The sequence below is a fragment of the Palaemon carinicauda genome, chromosome 14, assembly GCF_036898095.1.
Source record: "Palaemon carinicauda isolate YSFRI2023 chromosome 14, ASM3689809v2, whole genome shotgun sequence".
Lineage (NCBI taxonomy): Eukaryota > Metazoa > Arthropoda > Malacostraca > Decapoda > Palaemonidae > Palaemon > Palaemon carinicauda.
Window position 1 is genome coordinate 129,481,828 of NC_090738.1, and position 26,834 is coordinate 129,508,661.

At 40.5% G+C, this 26,834-nt stretch overlaps 1 protein-coding gene across 2 annotated transcripts in view; it reads left to right on the forward strand.

Annotated features, from left to right (window-relative positions):
* Positions 1 to 23,179, forward strand: part of ari-2 (E3 ubiquitin-protein ligase ari-2) — a 119,667-nt gene extending 96,488 nt beyond the window's left edge. For both annotated transcript variants that reach the window (XM_068387420.1, XM_068387419.1), the window contains exons 4-8: positions 8,629 to 8,860; positions 12,584 to 12,701; positions 15,574 to 15,798; positions 18,106 to 18,318; positions 21,414 to 23,179. In XM_068387420.1, the coding sequence (XP_068243521.1) occupies positions 8,629 to 8,860; positions 12,584 to 12,701; positions 15,574 to 15,798; positions 18,106 to 18,318; positions 21,414 to 21,569 (944 nt within the window). In that variant the 3' untranslated portion in view covers positions 21,570 to 23,179. The remainder of the gene's footprint in view (positions 1 to 8,628; positions 8,861 to 12,583; positions 12,702 to 15,573; positions 15,799 to 18,105; positions 18,319 to 21,413) is intronic.
* The last annotated feature ends 3,655 nt before the right edge of the window (positions 23,180 to 26,834 follow it).

A 26,834-nucleotide genomic window follows, 5' to 3' on the forward strand; every position in this document is an offset into this window, starting at 1 on the left:
GACACGAGCTTCTCAGACAACCCCACTCCGGTGTCCCTCACAGGGCCGTAGCCTCGCTTCGGCTTCACGCCTGGAGACTATCCAGCGTCTCCTCGCGGAGAGAGGCTTTTCGCAACAGGTTGCGGAGAGAATGTCTCGGCACCTGCGAAGGTCCTCTGAGGGAGTCTACCAAGCGAAGTGGAGAGTCTTTTGTGGTTGGTGTCGTGGAAGGGGTATCTCTCCACTCGATGCCACTATTCCAGCAATAGCGGACTTCCTTGTGTATCTGCGAGAAGAAATGCGCCTTTCTGTCTCGGCAGTGAAAGGCTATCGCTCAGCCTTAAGCTTGGCCTTCAGATTGAAGGGCGTGGATATTTCTTCATCGCTAGAACTCTCTTTACTCATACGTAGCTATGAGCTTACCTGCCCCCAGTCGGAAGTGAGACCCCCTCCTTGGAACGTGGTTCGAGTTCTCAGGTCTCTCAAGAGACCTCCCTTCGAGCCATTACGCCAGGCCTCCGATCGCCACCTGTCTTGGAAGACGGCTTTCCTACTCGCCTTGGCCTCGGCCAAGCGAGTTAGTGAACTTCATGGTCTCTCGTACGACATCGCCCATTCAAGGGGATGGGGGGAGGTAACGTTCAGGTTCGTCCCTGAGTTTGTGGCCAAGACTCAGAATCCTGGAGTGCCGGATCCTCGGTTCGACTCTTTCAGGATCGCGAGTCTCCGTTCTGTAACAAACGACCCAGACCAGCTGCTACTATGCCCAGTGAGGTGTCTGAGGTACTACTTGAAGAGAACGGCTGCAGTCCGTCCTCATGTGCGAGCTTTGTTTGTGAGCACAGGCAGGACAAAGAGGAGGGTCACAAGGAACACCATCTCTGCTTGGATTCGTAGGGTTATCCACCATGCCCTGAATCCTGACCCTCCTCCGTCACGTCGCCCTCGGGCCCACGATGTCAGGGGTATTGCTACATCCCTGGCCTTCAAGAGAAACTTCTCTGTGACGCAGGTACTTCAAGCGGGGGTCTGGAAGCGTCAAACGACCTTCACAGCCCACTACCTGCAAGACGTGACCCACAGGAGCCTCGATACGTTCTCTATCGGCCCTGTGGTGGCTGCACAACAGCTGGTCTAACCTCAGGCTCCTTTTTGGACAAGTAGCAGTAGGTTGAGGGCGTTGTTACCCGGTCTTAGTCTGTGTGAATGAAAGAGTATGTCTGACCCTTACTTCTTTCTTCATTCTCCCCTCTCTTGGGGAAGCAGCATCCTGGTCCTCGCATAGCTGACCTCGACCTCTGCAGGTAACCCATGCTTCTTTGTGCTCCTAGTATTAAGCTTAATACTGTTGCGTCTCCCATACCCTGACGAGGTGGTATGGGGAACGTCCTATCCTAGAATTCCTATCTGAAGGTCTCAAGGTCAACTTCATAGGACGAGTCACACTCTCCTCCTCACACTACTTATGTAGGCCACTCGTTCCTAGCGATGCTAGGAACCTGTGAGGTACAGGGGCTCCCTCTCTCTAGTGCTGCTCACTAAGGGATCGAGCCCCCGGGCAAGCCGAAGTCAGTAAGGCTGGGGACTTTCCACCCTTCCTAAGGGGTAAGTCACCCTTTGTAAATAGCGTGGTTTGTATTTCGGTTACGGAACAAATGACAAATTCGAAGATAATTTGTATTTTTCCTAACCATACAAACCTTAGCTATTTACACATATGTGCCCGCCATCCCTGACCCCCAAGTCAAGTCCTACCTCTAAGTGAAGTGAAGCAAGTCACCGGTGTGTGGAGGGGGGAGGGGTAGCAAGCTACCCTTCCCCACCCCCCGCTAACTAGCGCGGGGGTAATTAACCCTCGTTAAAAACTATTGGCTCGTCATTTCAGCTGCGCTAAAAGTAAACCCTTTGTAAATAGCTAAGGTTTGTATGGTTAGGAAAAATACAAATTATCTTCGAATTTGTCATATCTGCTTTTATAGAAGCTACCCAATGATATTGCCAAAACAATCTAGGGTACTTAACATTGGTGCAGGAGGAAGGAGAGCTTCAGCCATGATGAAGCAATCCAAAAAAGCCGAAAAAAGCACAGCACAAGCAAAGGAGTAGCGTCGCGACACGAGTCCAAAAGAAGGATGACAGATGGCGCTTGTGTCTGGCGTCGGTGGGGTAGTTCAGGTTGGTATGGTTAGGGCTGCTGTGTCGGCTCACCCCATATATATTGACGAAGGAATTCTCTAAATGGAAGACGACCTGTGAATAGTGGTTTTCACACGCCCTTTCTTTATACACAACGCCCTTAGGGTTGCTCGCGCGAGGGTAGTAACATCTGCATTCCATGCTTTAACTTTCTCTGGTATATTTGGAAGTTATTTATATCAGAAAAGTAACAAGAAGGACCTTTTCACCAGGCGACACAGGTCTCTCCCCAGAAATAGATTTTTCCTTCGTCAAAATCCCTTTTATAGAAGCTACCCTTTTTGTGGAAGCTCAGGAGTTCATTAAGGTTTATTGTCAGGGTAATATTTTAGGCCTAACCTACCCTGTTTCAAACTCTATCATAACTTCTCAAGTTGTTACAAGTGGTTCTTGTCGACCATTATTAAGGGTTCTGATGGTACACGGGACCTTGCGTATTTTAGGTTCTTTTGTAGAACCTCAAATTCTTTAATTACTTCAAACCCGTCTGCTGCAAAACTATCGCACACACCCACATTTCTGGTCATAGATCCTTTGGATAATTTCTGGTTCTTTTTTATAGATTGCGAAGAAGTATTGAGTATTCTGTTTATATATGCCACCATAGCCAGCATTATACTGATAGAAATAACCTACAGATGATAAGGATAGGGTTGTTTGTTTCTAAATTTAGATTTATATAACTAACAGAGGATTAAAACTGGTAGACGAGAATGATCATGAATGGGAGGTAAATCAGTTGTTGTTTGCTGATGATACTGTACTGGTAGCAGACACAGAAGAGAAGCTTGACCGACTAGTGACAGAATTTGGAAGGGTGTGTGAGAGAAGGAAGTTGAGAGTTAATGTGGGTAAGAGTAAGGTTATGAGATGTACGAGAAGGGAAGGTGGTGCAAGGTTGAATGTCATGTTGAACGGAGAGTTACTTGAGGAGGTGGATCAGTTTAAGTACTTGGGGTCTGTTGTTGCAGCAAATGGTGGAGTGGAAGCAGATGTACGTCAGAGTGAATGAAGGTTGCAAAGTGTTGGGGGCAGTTAAGGGAGTAGTAAAAAATAGAGGGTTGGGCATGAATGTAAAGAGAGTTCTATATGAGAAAGTGATTGTACCAACTGTGATGTATGGATCGGAGTTGTGGGGAATGAAAGTGATGGAGAGACAGAAATTTAATGTGTTTGAGATGAAGTGTCTAAGGAGTATGGCTGGTGTATCTCGAGTAGATAGGGTTAGGAACGAAGTGGTGAGGGTGAGAACGGGTGTAAGAAATGAGTTAGCGGCTAGAGTGGATATGAATGTGTTGAGGTGGTTTGGCCATGTTGAGAGAATGGAAAATGGCTGTCTGCTAAAGAAGGTGATGAATGCAAGAGTTGATGGGAGAAGTACAAGAGGAAGGCCAAGGTTTGGGTGGATGGATGGTGTGAAGAAAGCTCTGGGTGATAGGAGGATAGATGTGAGAGAGGCAAGAGAGCATGCTAGAAATAGGAATGAATGGCGAGCGATTGTGACGCAGTTCCGGTAGGCCCTGCTGCTTCCTCCGGTGCCTTAGATGACCGCGGAGGTAGCAGCAGTAGGGGATTCAGCAGTATGAAGCTTCATCTGTGGTGGAAAATGTGGGAGGTTGGGCTGTGGCACCCTAGCAGTACCAGCTGAACTCGGCTGAGTCCCTGGTTAGGCTGGAGGAACGTAGAGAGTAGAGGTCCCCTTTTTGTTTTGTTTCTTGTTGATGTCGGCTACCCCCCAAAATTGGGGGAAGTGCCTTTTGTATATGGATAACTAACAGTTAGCAGTTCATTGTTCTCAATAAGAACATTTAGAATAGTTCTGTGGTTGATGATTATAGTGTACAGTAATGAGTTTTTAGGCATGAGAATATAAGATATTTATCAAATCCTTCCTTTAATACTTTTAAGTAAATGTAATTCAATAATTAGTACCTATTTTAAAGTTTAGAAATAAACTACTGAGAAAACAAATATACAACTATTGGACACGTAGTTAGTTATATTTTTAGTAGTTGGCCTGGACATTTAGACTTATATTGGATGTTAAGTCTTTTGATTTCCTTTTCCTTTTCCTTTTCCTTTACCTTTTTTGTTACTGGTTCATTAGGTAATGTCGTTACCCATCTTTCAGCCATTCTTCATCTTCTAACACTCCTTCATAGAAGTTTGTCAGCTTTGTTGAAAATTTCAAAGTCATTAGAGGTCATTTTTAAAACTTCTCACCTTCAACTTCCAGAAAGAAGTTTGTTCCAACACTAATAAAAATATTTATAGGAATTATACTTTTGGTGAAGGTGGAAGTTTAGCCATAAGACTTATAGCAAGGTATAACCACCCACCTGCTAGTTACTGGGGGTGAGGGTTTAGCCGGCTACCCCCCTCACAAACATACACGCCTGTGTTATATCGTCCTTTTTACTTACGGCACGGTGAGAGTAGACATTTGTCTCTCTCCTCCCAACTTTGTCTGGCCTTTGGCTTTTTCTTATGTTTTTTTACTCATGTTTTTATATGTATTTAAACATTCATGTAATGTTTTTATATTTATATATACATTCTTGTATCATTACAATGTGAGTGTTGCTGTTTTCGTGTCAGCGTAGTGCGGCGTTTCTCGACAGCGATGAAACCTTCTCTTACGGTATCCTCCCTTTTCACACTGGATGACCCGTAGGCTGATGGCCTCCCCGCTTCTCTGAGTGCAGCCACCCGGCCTCCGCCTTAGGGGAGTCCTCCTCGTGTGAATACTCCCTCTCCGTTCGGATATGGATGTCGCTTGCTCCCTGCGAGTTTACAGAGGAAAGACCGATTGCGGCCTACCCAGACCTTGACTTTGGTCATGCTCCTCTTCGCTGATGACACCGCCCTCCTTTGTTCTACATTGGCAGTTGGCAGAGGGAGTTCATAATTTAGCTAACTAATTTTGTATAAAACTGTTTTAATTAACTTTCTACTACTAGCTAATTGATTTTGAATATAAGTTTTAATTACCTTTCTTCACTTCAGTGCTGCACTCACTCCATTCTGTGATGGCAGCCAGCGGAAGGAGTGCATAGTCTTTAGCTTGTTCCTATCCCTCTTGGTGAACTCCTTTCCCGTCCGCAGGGTAAGTTGTTCTCCCAAGTGGTCTTTCGTCGGCTATTAATTTGTTTGAAAAATTTATTTGTTCCGACGCTAAATACATACCAACACTATATATAGGGGATGTTACTTCCAGCGAATCTGAAAGATGATCCTTTAGATTTTTAGCAAGGGTTAACCACTCATCTGCTAGTTAGCGGGGGCAGGGGTTAGTAGCTACCCCACTCACTCACACTCCTGGGTTGAGAACCCCACTTTGCTTTTGGCTCATCATTACTAACTAATAGCTTTTTTGCTTTTTCTTTTCAATGTGTGTATGTGTGTGCTTTCTTCTTGGTCGCCTTCATGAGGACCTGCCTAGGACCTGAGAGCCGCTACTGCGGGACTTTCATGTTGTCCGTTGGTATGGACCTGCACCTGTTGTCTCCTGTATGAGGGGGCGACCGTTGTAACCAGGACAACACCTGCCCTGAATGCCGGAATGGTCTGCTTCCCAGTGGGAAAAGCTTGGGCGATGGTGGAAGAAGTCCAAAAGGGATTCTTCGCCTTCGTGGCCTTATGGTAGTCGCCTATTTCTGTCCACGAGAAAGACTTCCTTTACCTGTTTGGTCTCCTCTTTGGGGGACTCCTCCGGCAGGAATTGGATTCATCCATTCCCCGCCATTGCTCTTAGGAGCAGGCCTCGTTGTCGACAGTCTTGTTTCGCTAGAAGACTTGTCTCGCCCATCAGACTCGTCTTGCCCAGCAGCCTTATCACGCCCAGCTGACCCATCTATAACTTCCGATGGAGATCTCGAGATATCATGTGGGAATCCTTGGAGAAGGCTTTGTCGTCGGCAGTCTAGTCTCGCTCATCAGACTGGTCTTGATCATCAGACTCATAACGCCCAGGGGATTCGTCTGCAACTCCCCACGGAGATCCAGAGAGAACTTTCACCGCGACACGATCTACTCTAACAGCCTCATGTGAACATCTTTCACAAAGTCGTATCTTTGCTGTGACTTCATGCTTGGGGACTATCCAGCTCCTTCTCTCTCGGAGAGTCCTTTCCGCAACAAGTTGCAAAGAGGATGTCTGGATACTTGCGTAGATCTTCGGCTTTTGTCTACCAGGCCAAGTGGACTGTAGTTGGTACCGTTGAAGGGGTATTTCTCCCCTTGATGCCACTGTTCCAGCAATAGCATAGTTCCTCATTTACCTTTGGGAGGAAAGCTTCTCTCGGTCTTGGTGACAAAAAGCCACTGCTCTTTCTTGAGCTTTGCCTTCAGACTGAAAGGAATTAATCTTTCCTCTACCTCAGCATCGCCTCTCTTCATACAGAGATTTGAGTTTACTTGCCCTCAGTCAGAAGGAAGACCTCCTCCATGGGGCATGGGTCGTGCCCTTCGGTGCCCAAAGGGTCCGTATGACCAAGGACTCCAAGCAGCAGATCTTCACCTGACCTCGATGACAAGTTTTCCGCATGTGTTGGTTTTGGCCAAGAGATTCGCTGAACTCCATGGGCCGCCCTCAATGTGTCACATTCACGGTGATGGGCCATGTAATACAGTACTTAATTTTGTTGCAGGCAGCTCGGATCCCAGAATTTGAGCAGTTCGGATTGGGAGTCCTTCGTAGCATGACCAATGATCCAGATCAAAGGCTACTATGTCAGGGAGAAACTGGAGGTGCTACCTCAAGGAGACTGCCGGAGCTTGCCCCCAAGTGCCAGCACTCTTCATTAGCCCAGGGAAGGTCAAAAGAAGGATCACCTAGAACTTGTTCTCGGCTTGGATTCGCAAGGTCATGGACTGAGCAATGACTCATGATTCTTTTCCTCACAGAGGAGACTGAGAGCTCATAACATTAGGGTCTGGATCAGAGTTAACGAAAACTACTTTGTGACGCAGGCCTTGTCTGCGAGCATGTGGAAGCATCCAATGACCTTCACCGCCCTTTTTTTGCAATACGTGACCCGCAGGAACATGGAGATGTTCTCTAGTGACCCTCTGGTGGCTATGCAATAAATGTTTTAAGCACCTTAGGCTCCCTGACGGACAAGTATCAGATGGGGAAGGGCAGAGTTTAACCATGGTTAAGTGTAGGATGAATGACAAAGAATGACTGGCTCTTTGGCTCTTTCTTTCTTTCATCTTCCACCCTCTGGGGTAACAGCACCTACGGTACTCTACAAAGCTGGCCTCCACTGTCTGCAGGTAGAACCATAGCCCTTGTGTAACCTGGTATAGAGAGATATACTTGTTACGTTCTCATACCCCTTGGCAAGTTGGGATTTGGGTAATGTTTATGGTTGATTCTAAGATTCCTACGTTTCTGATAATTCTTACCTAGACAAGTCACACTGCTAGTATCACCCAATCACCCAGATTGCTCAGACTGCTGACCGTGCTTTGCATGAATTTTTTAGCAAGGTGTCCAGCTTTCTCCCCGTTTTGTGCGGAGCTCATATAGGAAAACCCTGGGTCAAAGACCATCCAGTTGGTTTAGACTTCCACCCTCCTTAGGGGTAAGTCAATCCCTATAAGTAGCGAGGGTTTTTATTAGTGGCGGAACAAATAAATTTGAAAGTAATTTGTTTTTTTCCTAATTATACAAACCTGTAGCTATTTATACAAATTCCCTGCCATCACCTGTCCCCCGATAAGTCCTTCTTGCAATAAAAAGTGACTATACAACACGGGTGTGTGTGTGAGAGCCTGGTAGCCGGCTACCCCCCCCCCCCTCTTCCCCGCCGCTAACTAGCGGGTGGATGGTTATACCTCGTTAAAAGTCTTATGGTTAGACTTCCAGCTTTGCCGTAAGTATTACTGTATCCCTAAAAATAGCTACAGGTTTGTATCGTTAGCAAAAATTCAAATTACTTTCAAATTTGTCAATTTTTGAATAAGGGGCTGTATATTGCTAAAGAGAAAGATCTCACACCTAGATATCTTGTTTCTCTTGCTATTCTGAATAGGACGTTGCTGCTGTTTCTGTGTTGCTGAATCAATTTCATTTTATTGTTGAACTTGTCAAGGAGTGAAGGTTTTTGGCAAAGTCTTTCTGAAGTAATATATGGTATGGCTTGTTAACATTTGTTCTCATGTCTAATACTGTATATGAAAACCAAGTATTAGACTAGTTGCCTTTTGTGCTATGCATGTCAGAAACCTTTACTTGCCAAATATGTACAGTAGTAGTTTCTGAAATTCTATTGCAGTAGGTCATTCATATGTAATTAAATTTTTATGCTAATCTTGATAGCTTCAATTCAATTCTGTATGCTTTTACAAGGGAACAAATTACGGTTTCAGTTGTATAATACAATAGGGTAATTATATTATCAAGGTATTTTTTTTTTATGTAATTTATTTGTCTTTCTTTTTTTCAAGGGATTGAGTGCATGGGCAACAATTGTCAGGTTTTGGCACCTGAGGATTTTGTAGTTTGTCTACTAAACCGTCCGCAGCTTAAAGAAAAATACCAGCAGTATGCATTTGCCGACTATGTTCGAAGTCATCCACAATTACGCTTCTGTCCGGGTCCAAACTGTAATATTGTTGTTCAGGCTAAAGAGAGTCAAGCAAAGCGAGTTAACTGTACCAACTGCAAAACTCAGTTCTGGTGAGTATAGCTTACAGTACTTTATGCTGTTTGTGAAGATTTGTAACGGATAACCCTTTTACCCCCAAAGGACGTACTGGTACGTTTCACAAAAGCCATCCCTTTACCCCCATGGACGTACCGGTACGTCCTTGCAAAAAAATGCTATGAAAATTTTTTTTTTTCATATTTTTGATAATTTTTTGGGAAAATTCAGGCATTTTCCAAGAGAATGAGACCAACCTGACCTCTCTATGACTAATATTAAGGCTGTTAGAGCAATTAAAAAAAAAATATACTGCAAAATGTGCTGGGAAAAAATAACCGCCTGGGGGTTAACCCTGGATAGGTACGCTCCTCGGACACCCCTTTAAGGGTATACTCGGACGCGAACGACCCCGACGCCAAAAAAAATTCTTGAAAAATCAGTTTTTGCAGTAACCTCCTTTTTTCTTTTGCCAAAAAAAAACTTCAATGAATGCTTAAAACAACTGTAAAGATAAATACTACTCATCTGCAGAAAAACTATTTATTATAAATATTTTAAAAAATTAAGTAGAAAAAAAAAAGACCTGACATAAAAATTCATAAAAAAAAAGTTTATACATATATACACAAATCCTTTTAGGAATTGATTCTTGAATGTTTAGGACACATCTTGATGTATTTTGGATGAAGTCAGACCCATGGAGGTGAAGATCTGAAATGAGAAAAAAAGGGTAACTTTTTTTGGCCAAAAAAATTTGTCCAAATTTCATGAAATTTTTTTGGGTACCCAAATGAAATAGGAAGTGGCTAATTTTTTTAGGGAATAAACATATGTTATCCTAAAATAGAAATATGTAAAAAAATCTTCATTATTTTGTAAATTACATTTATATCAGGGGCCATATCTAAAGGTAATTTTTTGAGTACTTAGAAATTTCGTAAAAAAATACATATATTTAATATATAATATGATATTTATGCAGGTAAAAATATACCAAAATATCACAAATTCTATAGGGAACAAGAATATATATAGATAGGGCAACTTACGCTTCGGATATGTCCACAAAATGGCCGCCAACCACACTGACTCAGACTCCCTAATCTGCCACTTGAAATGTAGGAAGGGTATGTCAATTTCAAGGTGTTATTTACTAATCTAATTATTATTGGATATGCATAAAAATTGTATGGTGGGTTGCTGGATAATTGTCGATTATTTTACGACTATAAAATTAAAATTCTGACCCAAAAAAAATTTTTTGAAGGGAAATAAAATCGAAAAAAAAAATGTAAAATATAATATTTTAGCTAAAAAAATTTGATGATATTCAATCAAAAAAGAAGTAAACAAAATTTTCCGACAAATAAACATCTAGAGGAATCATTACTCTGTGATAGTTCCTTAGTACGTAGTAATTTTGAAAGAATTGGGAAAAAACGAAAAAATGGCAATCACCGGAAAATCGAACACATACCTATATATACGCCATATCTGGCTAAAAAAAAGATAGGCATGGGTAGCCAGATCATCTAGAAACACTTTCCAACACTATAAAAATATAAGTTTTGCGACACTACTTGCCAATTCCTTACGGTAACATGACTAAGCAAAAAAATGCAAAACAAATAAAAAGGGGCACTCGCGGAAAAATGGCTAACATTCTAATATACGACATTTCAGAAAAAAAAAAAATTTCAGCCACGTGCTAGGCAAACCATCAAGGCACATTTTCCAACAAATAAACATATACAGTTAATGAATCATTATTCTGTGATAGTTCCTTATTACGTAGTAATTTTGAAAGAAATGGGAAAAAACGAAAAAATGGCAATCACAGGAATATCGAACACATACCTATATATACGCCATATCTGGCTAAAAAAAAAAAGATAGGCATGGGTAGCCAGATCATCTAGAAACACTTTCCAACACTATAAAATTATAAGTTTTGCGACACTACTTGCCAATTCCTTACGGTAACATGACTAAGCAAAAAAATGCAAAACAAATAAAAAGGGGCACTCGTGGAAAAATGGCTAACATTCTAATATACGACATTTCAGAAAAAAAAAAAAATTTCAGCCACGTGCTAGGCAAACCATCAAGGCACATTTTCCGACAAATAAACATATAAATGAATCATTACTCTGTGATAGTTCCTTAGTACGTAGTAATTTTGAAAGAAATGGGAAAAAACGAAAAAATGGCAATCACAGGAAAATCGAACACATACTTATATATACGCCATATCTGGCTAAAAAAAAAATAGGCAGGGGTAGCCAGATCATCTAGAAACACTTTCCAACACTATAAAAATATAAGTTTTGCGACACTACTTTCCAATTCCTTACGGTAACATGACTAAGCAAAAAAATGCAAAACAAATAAAAAGGGGCACTCGCGGAAAAATGCCCAACATTCTAATATACGGCATCTCAGATAAAAAAAATAAGACATGCACGTGTTAGCCCAACCATCAAGGCACACTTTCTAACACATAAACATGAAAAAAAATCAATAATATACGGCAATTCCTTACTACGTAGTAAATTTTTACAAATATTGAAAAAAACAGAAATTGGCAACCGCAGTTAAATACCCAATATACCAATAACTACGTCGTATCTGACAAAAACAAAATCACGCATGGGTAGCCAGATCATCTAGACACACTTTCCAACACTAAAAAAGCAAAAGTTTTACGACACTATTTGGCAATATCTTACGGAAAAATGACTTGGCAAAAAAATGAAAAAAAATGAAAAAGGGGCACTCGCGGTAAAATGCCCGACATTCTAATATACGGCATCTCAGATTAAAAAGAAAGACATGCATGTGTTAGCCCAACCATCAAGGCACACTTTCTAACACATAAACATGAAAAAAAAATGAATAATATACGGCAATTCCTTACTACGTAGTAATTTTTACAAATATTGAAAAAAAACAGAAATTGGTAACCGCAGTTAAATACCCAATATACCAATAACTACGTCGTATCTGACAAAAACAAAGTCACGCATGGGTAGCCAGATCATCTAGACACACTTTCCAACACTAAACAAGCAAAAGTTTTACGACACTATTTGGCAATATCTTACGAAAAAATGACTTGGCAAAAAAATGAAAAAAAATGAAAAAGGGGCACTCGCAGTAAAATGGTCCTCGTGGTGATGAACGACATTTTAATTAAAAAAAAAATCATGCACATGGTAGCCAAACAATCCACCAAGACTTTCCACAACTGATAACCTATACAAGTTGCACCATTCTACGACAATTTCATAATACGTAATAACTTTGATAATTATGCAAATTACCTTAGAAGGGTAAACTCGGTCGCGCTCGACCCCGACGCGTCTCAGAAATCGGGGAAGGAGTACAGCTACAGCAATGCACATGTGGACACTACTAGAGCGTGTAGGGGAGACACCTCCTGCAGGTCGATCACCCACAAATTCAGTCACGGGGGTGAGTCATGTGAGAAAAACCTGTTTTTTTTTGACGCTCGGGGTCGCGAACGACCCATCGTACCTATCCAGGGTTAAGGGTTGGAAATTTCCAAATAGCCTGGGGGTAAAAGGGTTAAAAATATTACACAGTTGATGGATATAGTATGACTTTGGAATATTTTACAATGTTTTTTGCTTCTCCTATTAGCCTGTAAGTAATTGATTCTATTGTGTAAATTGTAAAAAACAATCATGTACAATGTTGGTATAGAATTTAAAACTGTTCAAATTCTCTTACAGTTACAAGTGTGGCAGTAATTACCATGCGCCAACAGATTGCGAAACTATCAAGAGATGGTTAACTAAATGTGCTGATGATAGCGAAACTGCAAATTACATTAGTGCACATACCAAAGATGTAAGTTGACAGATGTTCTCAAATAATTTAAACTTTTATATGATGCAAATTTCTCTTTCGATGAAAATTAATGTTAATATGTTGAAAGGAACCTTTTGAAGAGCTAAGATATTTTTTTTTTGAATAGGGAGGACTGCCTTCTTAGCATTATTTTTATTGAATTTTTCCCCTTATGTATTTTTCTTCATAGTTATTGGTCAACTCATCAAATTTATTACTTAAAATAGTGCCTATCCGTTACTGAAGGCAGTACTAAAGGTTCTTTTGAGTTGTCCTTTTAGTCCCCAACTGTAACATATTTCACTCGTTGGTTTTTGTTCGTTATTATTGGTGTCCATCTTCTTCCCACATTACCATCCAGTGTCTTCAACTTACCTTTGTATAGCTTGCTTCAGTTGTGTCTAAATTCACTCCCTAATCTATAACATTTGTCTTACATGGCCTGCTGTAGATGGTAGAAAAGATTCTGTGTAACATCTTGGCTTCATTTATCTTCTGCCTTCTACTTACCAACTTTACTGTTTGGTTTCTTCTCAGATGTGCAAGAACTTTTATTTCATTGTTTTTTTTTATTTTTAATTCTTTATTGTAATTAAAAAGAAGGAATTATTTACACATCGATCTCTACTGTTTGTTTTCTTGTTGAAGAACTTTAATTTAAATTTTATTTTTCTCTTTCTTTTCTAAATTTCTTAATGTAAGAACAAATCATTATTATTATTATTATTATTTTTATTATTATTTACTATGGCGGCATCGGCAGAATTCAATTTCTTGTCCAATTTCTCGATTCTTCGGACAATTCTTTTTTCAGGATTGCTACATTCAGCTAGCAAGTTGGCGAAGCTCATCAGGGTGAAGGATACAAATCAAGTTAAGGCTGGATGTAATTAATACAAGTACAAGTAATACTCGAAAATTACAACAGGTAAAGTCAGGAGTGGGTTGCGACGCGTTTCGGAACAGCTTGCTCCGTCTTCAGGTGAGAAGTGAGGCTCTGGCTAGATATGGGTCCTTATATATCCCGGCTCTGGTTCGTAGAGAGGGGCCTCGAATTTTGATTGGTCGAGCGGAGGTTGTAAGTTCGGGTGGCAGATGTACGACGAGCTCGGCTCGGCCTCCCAGGCTGAGAGGTAGGAAGGGATCCTGGCTCCTGATTGGTCAGGACGCGCGCCGAGCCAGCCAAAATGTCAGGCAGTCTCCTATCTCGCTCAGTGGACTGGGCTGAGAGAGGTATCCGAGCTCCCTGATTGGCTGAGGCGCGCGCCGAGACGGGCTCCAAGTCAGTCAGCCCATTCCTACGCTCAGCAGGCTGAAATTCTGGGCCATGTTCGCCGCCAAAATCAGCATTTGGCCAGACGATTTCTCTATTTGTAGGGGTGTCAGGATCAGGGTTGTCATCATTCTGGGGGTCTTGTTCTTGGTTCCTAGCGTTGGTACGTCGACAGGATGGTAGGAGGAACATTTCTCGAGTCGTATTCAACGCTGGTTTCTCGTTCTGGATTAGCAAAGCTTCCAAAATTCGTAAGCGCCTGCTGTCCGTGGCGCTGCCGATAATTTTGGTATTGGCGACGATGTCTGCCCGGCTAATTTGGGAGTTATGTCGCTGTAGAGCATGATTTCTGATAGCACCTTGCTGAACGTGGCACGAGATCCTCTTCGAAAGTTTCATGGTAGTCATACCTATGTATTTGCCGGGGCATCCTCGGACTGGGCATTGGTAAGAGTAGACTACATTTGTCTTCTTCAGAGGGTCGTTATCAGGGGGCGCTGGGTTGTTCCTCATGATCAAGTTGCGGGTTTTTTCAGTCTGGTAATAGATGATGAGTTTCACTTTCGTGGTCTCATCAGTGGGTGAAACGTTGTTATTGATGATGCCTTTAATGGCCTTCTCATCCCGCTGATATTCGGCGTGCATGAGGCCTTTGTTGTAAAGTTTGATGTCTCTAGTATTTCTTCAAACATTTTCGTATACTGTATATCATTTAAATTTCAGTTCTTGGAATTATTACAGAGCTCAAAGGGTTAACTGGCACTTGGAAAAGCTACGTCATCAGTTTCTTCACTTTGAAAGCATTTCTGGCAAACTTAATCTTATTTTACTTCCTCTTTTTTTTTTTCAAGTTGTTATAGTTTATGTATGAAAGAAATATTTTAATTCTGTTACCATTCTTAAAGTATTTTATATGGTTCATTACTTCTCTTATACTTTGTTTCCTTATTTCCTTTCCTCACTGGGCTATTTTTCCCTATTGGATCGCTTTGGCTTATAGCGTCCTGCTTTTCCAACGAGGGTTGTATCTTAGCAATTGATAATAATAGTATTAAGTAATTCTTTGTAATTTTGTGCAGTTTACTTGTGTTGTATTCATATAGATTTTCTTACTTACTGAAGTGCTCTGTCCTGGATGTTGACAGTCGGTCGCCTCCACCTCTACTTGTGTCTAGTCATTTGTATCACTTGTTATGATGTATAATTACCCTCCAAGCCCACCTCAATACTGTCCACGTACTTTGTCCTCTGCCTCCCCCTTCCTGGATGTTGGCGGTCAGTCGCCTCCACCTCTCCCGGTCTCTAGCCATCTGTATCTCTAGATTTGTAATATAATTACCCTCGGAGCCCACCACAATATTGTCCGTGTACTTTGTCCTCTGCCTCCGCCTCGATCTCATCCCCTCTATCCTCCCAGTGAGACGTAAGTGCTTTATTATCTCTTTAATGTGCCTAAAAAAACTCAGTTGTCTCTTTCTTATTCCCTTTACCATTGCTTTCTCCACTCCAGGTCTCGCCATTACCTCCTCATTTGTTACTATACCCCTCCAAGGTAAATATTTACTGTATTTAATTTATATTGAATTTTTTTTTTTCCAGTGTCCAAAGTGCCACATTTGCATTGAAAAAAATGGAGGGTGCAATCACATGCAGTGTTACAATTGTAAACATGACTTTTGCTGGATGTGTCTGGGTTGCTGGAAAACCCACGGGTCTGAGTATTACGAATGTTCCCGTTACAAGGAGAATCCCAACATCGCCCACGAATCTGCTCATGCACAAGCTAGGGAAGCCCTCAAAAAGTATCTCCATTATTACGAACGGGTAAGTTTGCGTTCTCTCTCGCTTTAAACTGCATCACATTCATCATAGGTAGTCCACCAGTTTCTGTGTAGAACTTATATTATATGTATCTTAGGTACCAGTTTTTATGTAGGACTTATATTACATGCATCTTAGGTAACTGTTTTTATGTTAAAAGTACATTACATGTATCTTAGGTACCAGTTTTTATATAGGACTTACATTACATGCATCTCAGGTGCCAGTTTTTATGTAGGACTTGCATTACATGCATTTTAGTAACCAGTTTTTATGTAGGACTTACATTACATGCATCTTAGGGACCGGTTTTTATGTAGGACTTACATTACATGCATCTTAAGGACCAGTTTTTATGTAGGACTTACATTACATACATCTAAGGAACCAGTTTTTATATAGGACTTAATTACATGTATCTTAGGTACCAGTTTTTATGTAGGACCTACATTACATGCATCTTAGGTGTCAGTTTTTATGTAGGAATTACATTACATGCATCTTGGGGACCAGTTTTTATGTAGGACTTATATGCATCTTAGGTACCAGTGTTTATGTAGGACTTACATTACATGCATCTTAGGGACCAGTTTTTTTGTAGGACTTACATTACATACATCTTAGGGACCAGTTTTTATGTAGGACTTACAGTACACGCCTCTTGGGTAACAGTATTTTTATGTAGGACTTACATTACATGCATCTTAGGGACCAGTTTTTATGTAGGACTTACAATACATGCATCTTAGGTACCAGTTTTATGTAGGACTTACATTACATGCATCTTAGGGACCAGTTTTTATGTAGGACTTACAATACATGCATCTTAGGTACCAGTTTTATGTAGGACTTACATTACATGCATCTAAGGAACCAGTTTTTATATAGGACTTACATTACATGCATCTTAGGTACCAGTTTTATGTAGGACTTACATTACATGCATCTAAGGAACCAGTTTTTATATAGGACTTACATTACATGCATCTTAGGTACCAGTTTTTATGTAGAATTTACATTATATGCATCTTAGGGACCAGTTTTTATATAGGACTTACATTACATGTATCTTAGGTACCAGTTTTTATGTAGAATTTACATTATATGCATCCTAGGGACCAGTTTTTATGTAGGACTTACATTACATGCATCTTGGGGACCAGTTTTTATGTAGGACTTACATTACATGCATCTTGGGGACCAGTTTTTATGTAGGACTTACATTACATGCATCTTGGGGACCAGTTTTTATGTAGGACTTACAATACATGCATCTTAGGGACCAGTTTTTATGTAGGACTTACATTATATGCATCTTTGGGACCAGTTTTTATGTAGAACTTACATTACTTGCATCTTGGGTACCAGTTCTTTTGTAGGACTTACATTACATGCATCCTAGGGACCAGTTTTTATGTAGGACTTACATTATATACATGTTAGGTACCAGTTTTTATGTAGGACTTACATTATATACATGTTAGGTACCAGTTTTTATGTAGGACTTACATTACATGCATCTTAGGTACCAGTTTTTATGTAGGACTTACATTATATACATCTTAGGTACCAGGTTTTATGTAGGACTTACATTACATACATCTTAGGTACCAGTTTTTATGTAGGACTTACATTATATACATCTTAGGTACCAGTTTTTATGTAGGACTTACATTATAAACATCTTAGGTACCAGTTTTTATGTAGGACTTACATTATATACATCTTAGGTACCAGTTTTTATGTAGGACTTACAGTACATTAACTTCATATGGTTATTGGTGGGGTTACATAGTGCTTTTAATGTTGAGTGACTGTTAATGTGTATGTTAATTATATTACATGCTCAATGTTTATAGTGATTAGAAGGAATATTGAATGAATGTTATAGAATGTTCTTTATATTTGAAATAACTTGCAAAAAAAAAAATAAATCCCACCGATCCTTTACCCTTTTACCCCAAACGCTATTTAGAGCTTTCCAACCCTTAACCCCCAGGCTTTTTCTTTTTCAAGCACATTTTGCAATATATTTTTTTTTTTTCAAATTGCTCTAACAGCCTTAATTTTCGTCATAGAGAGGTCAGGTTGGTCTCATTATTTTGGAAAATGTCTGAAGTTTCTCCTAAAGTTATCAAAAATATGCAAAAAAATGTAAATAGCAGTTTTTTGCAAGGACGTACCGGTACATCCATGGGGGTAAAGGGATTTGTGAAACGTACTATTGAGGGTAAAAGGATTAAGAATGCTTTCCTTGTTTAAAATCTTGTATTGTGAATGGACACGATCCTCTTGTTTATCTCTGGCCAGTGGGAGAATCATAGTAAAAGCTTGAAGCTGGAGGAGGACACTTTGAACAAGATCCGGGAGAGGATTCAAGACAAAGTCATGGCCACAACTGGAACCTGGATTGATTGGCAGTACCTCCTGGATGCTGCTACCCTTCTTGCCCGTTGCCGCTACACACTCCAGAACACTTATCCCTTTGCTTATTACCTCGAGTCTGGACCCAGGAAAGACCTGGTTAGTATGGTGACCTTATTTTTATTAAACTTCCCTGATGTTCATATTGCTTCTCTCTCCACGAGATTTAAATGCCAACGTCCGCCCTAAGATGAAAATTTTTTTTGTTTTCTTTATTTGCAGCAAAGTGCCTCCCTATCCAATTAGTATCAAGTTAATGTATAGGTTGATGGCTACTATCTAGGCATAGATACATCATAGTTACCTTGTATTTTTCAGTTCTTTCATTGTTTATGCAAAGGCTGGTCATCTTTATCGTTTTTACTGATAATGGTTGAATCAGTCTACCTTCTTGACTTTGATTTTTGTAAAGTTTGAGTAGAGCTGCTGATAAACTCTCAATTCAAGGTTGGGACAGTTCAAATCAGGTCAATATTATTATTATAGTAAAATCTCACTTAATCTGGATTAAGGGGATGGGGGTGACCCTGACCGTATATGCTGAGAGTGCAAATTTGTCGTACAGTATATAGGTTAGGTTGGTATCAACAATCATAGCCTAGGATACCTGTTTCTGTTATGTGGTTTATCAATGCAAATGTACTTCTATGCATAGTAGGCTATAGAATACTAATTCATACATCTAACACAAACTATTTTGGAAGTGGGTCTAAACTTTTAACTTATATGAATAAGTAAACTAACCTATCAGTGCACAAGAGTCATAGGTGAGAGGGTGCTAAGCTCATTGAATAAAAAGAGGGAAAGTTTGTGCATTGCCATGCTTGTCTTGTATATTCTAGGCTATGAAATAACATCTCTGATGACATTCACAATGATTTATAAGTGTGTTTACTCTTATTCTGTTAATAAAAGTAGACTAGTCTATGTTGCCAAACATCCGAAAGCGACTAGTAGCTGGTTCCGAGGCAATAGTGAATTGTCTAATAATGTATGTACAGTAGCACGTTTGCTTATATAAAGCAAATGTGAATATCAGATCGTTATAGGTATATACACAGTGGAACCTCTAAGGCAGTGTTTCCCAACCCTGGGGTAAATTACCCCAGTGGGGTAATGGACCCGTATTTTTGGGGTAATCAAGATGTTCTGAAATTGAGTTATTCACATTCCCATAATTATTGCCATAATTCATACACAAACTCTGCAATAATTATTTTATAGGAAAACTCAATAATTTTAACTATAAGCAGCCAATAGCGGGCTACATGATCCATACAGTTCATCAGGTGGTTGCAAAAAAAACATACGATGTTACCGGGTATATGTTCAATGCGGTAATTGATTAGTTGGAAATAAAATTTTGGGGTAATCATTTAAAAAAGGTTGGGAAACACTGCTCTAAGGAGTTAGACAGGGAGACCCCATATCTCCTAAATTATTTACGTGTTTAGAAGTTATTAAGAATTTAGAGTGGGAAAATGTAAGAATTAAAATGTTAATGGCGAATACCTTAATAACAGATTTTGCAGATGACTCATGGGAGGAATTGCATAAGAGTCTATATACTTATTCCAAGTCATATCTGAAATGTTACCCTTCCAAAGGTGATAAGCCTCCAGTTTCTTCAAATAAGCAAATGTACTATCACCATTGAATTGAATTGAATTGAATATAGGATTTAGGCATTAAGCCAAGCACTGGGGCATCAAAGGCCATTCAGCGCTATATAACGAAAATCATTCAATCATATCTGTACACTCACACCATTTAGTATCATTTTAACCTTTAATACAAATCGTAACACTTTCATACAATAAAATCTAGATGTGAAATAAATAGGGATTAAAAGGGTAAAATAAATAAATAAATTAATAAAATCAATTATAGCTCGTAATATAACCCAATACTTTGTATAAATTTTCTCAAGTTCAGGGTATTACAGTTTTCCCCCAGTGTATATCTTAAAGGTTTGTCCTGGAGTAAATGTGTCCTCCTCTGAAGATTAAAAACAGGACAATCGACTAAAATATGTTTAACATCCATTGTCACTTGACAGGTATTACAAAGAGGGGCCTGTCACCATTGAACCAGGATTTGTTTTTCACTCCGTATTTTAGCCAACCGGGAAGGGATATACCTATCAATTATGTTGACTAGATTCTCATTTAAAATAACAACTGGCTCGACACTTGTACAATTCAAATTCAAAAGATCACTGAAAAAGTCATTCCAGTCTACTTGAGATTTTATGCGTATCTTACATGACTTGGACACATAAAGAGAGGCTACTCAGTCTTAATTACTAACAAAATTGAGGCATGATCAGATGTCCGTGCTGGAGAGCCAACCTTACTTTATATAATGCCAGGGGAGTCACTATATACTAGGTCCAAGCAGTTACCAGACCTGTGAATAGCTTCACTTATGATTTGCTCACAGCCTGATTCAGTGGCAAAGTCTAAAGCTCTCAAGCTATGGTAGTCAGTTGGAGAAACAAAATCTAACCACTCCTAAGGTGAACGTTGAAATTACTAACAAGAACAAAGAGGTTTTACTATCGTCTTGTATCCTAATCATAATGAGATATATTTTATCAAATTACAATATGATGATAGTGTTTACGATGTTTGAAGTTTTACTGTTTAAGTATTGTTCTTTTATTCAATTTTACTGTTACTAGATATATGGAAAGCTATTTTTGAAATTTTCCTCATTTCTTAATTATTGTAATTAATGCAAACAAAGATGATGATATACAGGAGTTTTATAATTGCATTTGGTAGAAATTAAGTCCTGGGTAGGATATTATGTTCCTCTAACATCCTTGTAAAGCATAGTTGTTTATGTAACATAGAGAAACAGTTTTTGAGCCTATAGTCCATTTCTTTTAGCGAGTCATATTTGCACCGACTCGCAGCGGTGCCCTTTTAGCTCGGAAAAGTTTCCTGATCGCTGATTGGTTGGACAAGATAATTCTAACTAATCAGCGACCAGGAAACTTTTCCGAGCTAAAAGGGCACCGTTGCGAGTCTGTGCAAATATGACTCGCTAAAAGAAATGGACTATAGTGAATTTCTTATGAATAAGGTGTAGAATATTATTTTTCTACAATCAAACAGTTCATTTGCCTGGTAATTTAAAAAAATAATGCTGTATAGTGTTCTTATTGTAACACAATGTTTTACTTTCAGTTTGAGTACCAACAAGCACAGTTAGAAGCCGAGATTGAGAATCTCTCGTGGAAGATCGAACGTGCTGAGATGACCGATAGAGGAGATTTGGAAAACCAAATGGATATTGTCGAGAAGAGGAGAACTACACTTCTGACAGATTTCCTACAAGTTTGATGGGGGTTGACACACTAGAAGTGTTCTCTACTTTTGAAAACTGGTGTTTAGCAGAAATACACTTTGCCCATAGCCTGTAAAGAGGACAGAGTTAAGGGTACCCGAGGTAGACGAGTTCGTTCGTAGACGAACTTGATGGTTTGTCCCTTAACAAAGTCATCGGTTGAGTGTTTTCTGTGTTTGACGTATATGTATCTCATTAGTCTAATAATTTTTTATTAACTTTAGTATGAATGGATGTTTGTATTGAGCTTGGTACTATTGTTTGTAATCATGTAAAATATTTTATATGTAGGTGCGTAATGTGGTTTTTGACACCATTCGTCGGATTCCAGTTGCCATATTGGTTCCAGAAGTGCATGGTTAACCACGTGCTTTATCCAACTTAAGTGGTTAAGGTTCTTCTGTTGTGCTGTCTTAAGTTGGTTTTTGTTATCGACATTGGTATGCTAGAAAATGGCCAATATGTTCATAGCTCATGAGTGACATTTGGTTCCTTTTTTTATATTTTGTTATTTTGTTTTGTCATGTTAAATGTTATGTTTTGTTGTCCCCCAAAAAGATGAAAGATGCTTGTGTTTTCTCCGTGACCAGAAGAGGTTGCGGATTGAATTGACATGCATCCAGTTGTTAAATTATTTCATGAAATACCTTGTTAAGGTGAGTTGCGTTTAGGAAAGGCCTTGTTGATGTATACCAAATGGATCCACTTAACAGAGCTGGCAGATAGGAAACTTTGGATGCACTGTTGATATAACCAGTTACCCAACCTTTATTCAGGTAACCCGACCATCCGACCAGGATGTGGAGATAGTTGATTTAGTCTGGTCCATATTGGCATTTTACCCACCGTATAATGGGATGTGGAGCCCCCTCAGGGCCAGGTGGCCTACCCTGCATGTGCAATGACTTTTAAGCTAATTGTAGCAGCCCACAAGTAGAGAATTAGAAAATCTAGCAAAAGATATTTTTGCTACCTAATTGGCAAATATCGGAGGCTTTTAAGAGAGTTTTTTCTTTTTTTACATTTGAATACTATATATATATAAAGTTACACTGTATAACCCACCCTCCATTTCCCTGACTCACATACAGCCAGTAGACAGACGAGATTACAAGTGGCAATTTACAAAGTTGATCGACTTGTTTTTGTGCTTTTTTTTTTATTCTATCTAAGACCATCTTATAATGAAAGCGTGTGTGAATAATGAGAATACTATGTTTACACCTTTTCCCTATGGAGAAAAGGTGTATGTTCTTTTAGTGTTAAGGAATCTTAAAAAAGAGCTTATAAAAAAAAAAAGTTTCTGCTCGTGCTGAAACGATTTCCAACATAGAAAATAACAGCAGAGAAATCTGTTTCTCTCCATTTTTATCAGGCAGATAACATTTGTTAAGAAAATACTTTGTACAACAATTCTTTTATCACGTCAGTTGCTAAGTTGTATACTTGTTGAGTAGTTTTGAGTTAATGGGTTTAGCTGTCACCTCTTGAAGCATTTGTCAGTAATTGTTAAAACTATGATGGAGGCTGCTTGTATGGTGTTATGGCAGTCTTGCAGGGCATTCATTTTCTACAATTATTGTGATAATAAATGGAAATGTTTTGAGACTTGTTTCATTCCTGACGTATAAAACTGAAGGGTCTTCAAGCCAAGTGGTGAATTGGCGAGTATTATGTTGTAGTGTGGATGCCAAGTTATATAAGCTATGTTAAGGAAATCATAATTATGGCCTAAAGCATTTCTATACTGTACTGTAATTTGATTGTCATTAATGCCACCCTGACACAAATTTTGTCCCCTCGGTAGTCTTGGTAAAGTGTGTCATTTTGGTGGTACACACCGTGAATCATTCTTTACTCTGTTCGTGCACTGTACACGCATAAGTTATAAACTGTTTATTCAATGTAGATCCAAAAACGTGCTGCAATGTTACGAATTAACACGCAAGGGCACTCCTTTTTTTTCCACATAGATTAAGTATTGACACATACCTTTGGCGGTGATTTTGCAGTTTTGTCTCGAGTGACAAACACGTGCCATAAATATTTATTTGTTCACCAAACTATCAAACCTTACATTATTTATCATGGATATTCTTTCGGCAAATTTGGAAGGTAGCCAATTAGAGTTTTGGTGCCAGGTGGTAACCCTACCCAGAGACTGGATAGGGGGTGACTAGGGGTACCAGTCGCTTGTATATAAAGTCACGGAGTGGTGAACTAGTCGCTTTTTCTCTTTGGCTTGTAGAGAGTGGTTGTCTCCTCTCTCTCCTCCTCAAGGTTACCTTAGACATTAACGAACATTGTTGTTTTGTGCTTATTTTACGCTTACTTTCTTTTTTCCAGGTGTGATTGTGGTAATTCATTGACGCTCCCCTGCGAATGTGCCTATTTTACGCTAACTTTCTCTTTTCCAGGTGTGACTGTGCTTCTTCATCGACGCTCCCATGCGAATGTGCCCTGGTTACGAGGATCATGTTTGCGGGACCTTCATGTCGTGGGTGGATACCAACCCACATTCTTTGTCCGACATGTAGGGGACGTTGTTGCAAGACTCACCTTTTGCCAAGTGTAGGGAGTAGTTTGCCTCCTAGTGGAAGAAGTTTGGACTAGACAGGAAGAAGGCTAAGCGTGATCGCTCTCACTTAGTCTAACTCGGAGACGAAGCGATTGTGAGCTTGCTCTTCTTCTCTGCTATCTCCTACACCTCTTTCCACAGCTCCTTCTCGACTGTTATCCTCCCGGGAATGACCGAGTAGGAGCATAGTCCCTAACTCCTGGGCGATCTAACGGACTTGGTGGAGTTGTTGCTTCCCCTAGAGAAGCAACTTCTCCTTCTGCTGCTAAGATGCCCTTCTCTATTTCAGATGTTTTGCAGGCTTGGCTATCCTTGGGGATTTCTTCTTCCCTTTCGAAGGAAGCGCTTTAACGTCTCCTTCAACGTGGGGTTGAGAGGGATTCTTTGCCTGTTACCAAATTAGCCCTGGGCATTTGCGAGGTTCTCCTTTCGCCCTCCGGACTGCCTCCTGATGTCAACGAGCGTTCTAGGCATCCTGTGGCATCGTCGTCTCTTAATTTACAGACCTTTACTTCTCCCCTTGATAATGTTTCCAGCCCGCAGGGTAACTTCCTTCCTACATCTGCTGTGGATGGTCTCCAGGTGGATGGCGCTTCATCTGATCATCGATTGCAGGGACGAGACTCATCACCTAGTCTTCCTGGTTGGTCAGGATGTCGTTCGGGACAATCCAATGATGAGATCTGAATTTATTCTGATCAACGACCGCAGGGGCGAGACTCGTCTCCTCGTCTTTCTCGTCGGTCAGGATGTTCATGACAATCGATTGTTGAAACAAGATATCGAAGGGTATCACGATCTCCGCACTCTTCTTCACGGAGTTCTAACTCTAGAGCCTCATGCCCACTAGACCGAAGGTTATCACGGTCTCGGAGTTTTTCTTTCCGAAGGCGTTCCAATAAGAGTTTAAGATCACGAGCTATACGCTCACGATCACGAGATTTAAGCTCGTGTTCCCAAGATTCACGCTCGTGATCACAAGATAAATGTTCTCAGTCACGATCTGGATGTTCAAGAACACAGGGATGACGCTCGCGTTCACAAGGGCTATGCTCATCTACACGAGATCGTTGTTCACGAAGTTCACGTTTGCGGGGGGTGACGTTCACCTTCGCGCTGGAGGCATTAACAATCGCGAGGGCCCCGTTCACGTTCACGAGGAAGACACTTTAGATGCTTCCGACACTCCCGTACACGAGTTAGTCATTCACATTTTCGAGCAAAAGGTTCATGATCACGAGCGAAACGCTCACGACCACAAATGGAACGCTCACTATCACGGTCAGAACGCTCACTATCACGATCAGAACGCTCATGATCACGAACGAGATGCTCATGCCCGGGTGCAGGACATTCCTAGTGCTCTTCATCCAAATAATTTCCGACCGTTAAGGACATTCCTCTGACCAAACCTCTGTTGTGTGTTCTGCTAAGTTACTCCCTGTTCCGTTTACGGCCTGGGGCGCTTTGGCTAAACGATCGCTGATAATGTGTTCGACCGCGTCGAAGCGCTCCCCAACGCTTAGTTGCTCAGGTTCTGAGGACTCTATCTTTGCCTGTGGCGTGTGTTAATCATCCTCTAGTTCCTCAGGTTCTAGTAGGGCTCCCTGCTTCTTGTTTGCCTTTGGTCCCTTGTGAATTGGAAGTTTACGCTCGTGAATTGCTCGCGTTTCAGCGTGATTCTCGCGATTGATTAAATGATACGATTTCATGCGTGATACTCGCGTTTTCACAAGGAAATTGCACGATTTCGCTAGTCTATCATCGAGCTCCTATAGTGGAATCAGGTTCGTTTAGCAATTCTAACACCCTCAGTGACGATTTCCTCTATGAGTACCTCTAGTGGTAGGACAATTCCCTTCCCTGAAGGATTTAAGGAACCCCCAAATAAGTTTGCAGTTGTTTCTATATCTCCCTATAGGTCCCTTAGAGTAGCTAAGGGAAATCTCTCTATGCTGCTGAGGCTCTCTCCTGAGGCTCCTCTGGGATCTGAATGTCTTCCAATTCAAGATGTTCTCCACCTCCTGGTCTTCCAAAGGAAATCCCGGACCTTTAGAAAGTAGGAAAGCTTCCTTCTTGGTATGATATTCTGATATCAGACCTACAAGAGTCCTCTGGTTTGGCCGTTCCACCTAGGCCTTGCCATTCTGCGAATTCTGTTCGAGAGTTTCTCATCGGTTTTCCCTCATGTCAAAGGTCATTTAGACCCAAGGAGGACTTCAGTCCCGAGTAGCATTTCCTCAGCACTGAGTTCTACATCCAATGCCAGTGCTAAAGGTAAGATGTCTTCTGTTTCGGACCCATGTCTGCAACGACTTCCTTCAACTCCAGGTAGGAATGTTCACAAACTAATCTCTGAACGAGGAAGAAGAAGGCAATTTATTTTCCTTCTCATGCTGATCTTGTGCAACCCTGCACTAGCAGAGATCTTTGATCTCCCAGAGAGATTCCCGTCAAACCTCCTGTCCCTAAGTCTGGCGTTTTAAAGGAACCGCAAGCTCTTCCTAAGACCTCTATCTTTGATAAGCATTTTCCTCCTCAGAAAGAGTCGAAGGACTAAAATGGTTACCAAGAATACTAAGATAAAGAATCCACATGGACAGGAGTTGGAGGCGGGATCCCCTGAGGGTGGTCCCTCTCATGATACCATTGACGACTTTGACCTACCCAAGGCTTCCATGGA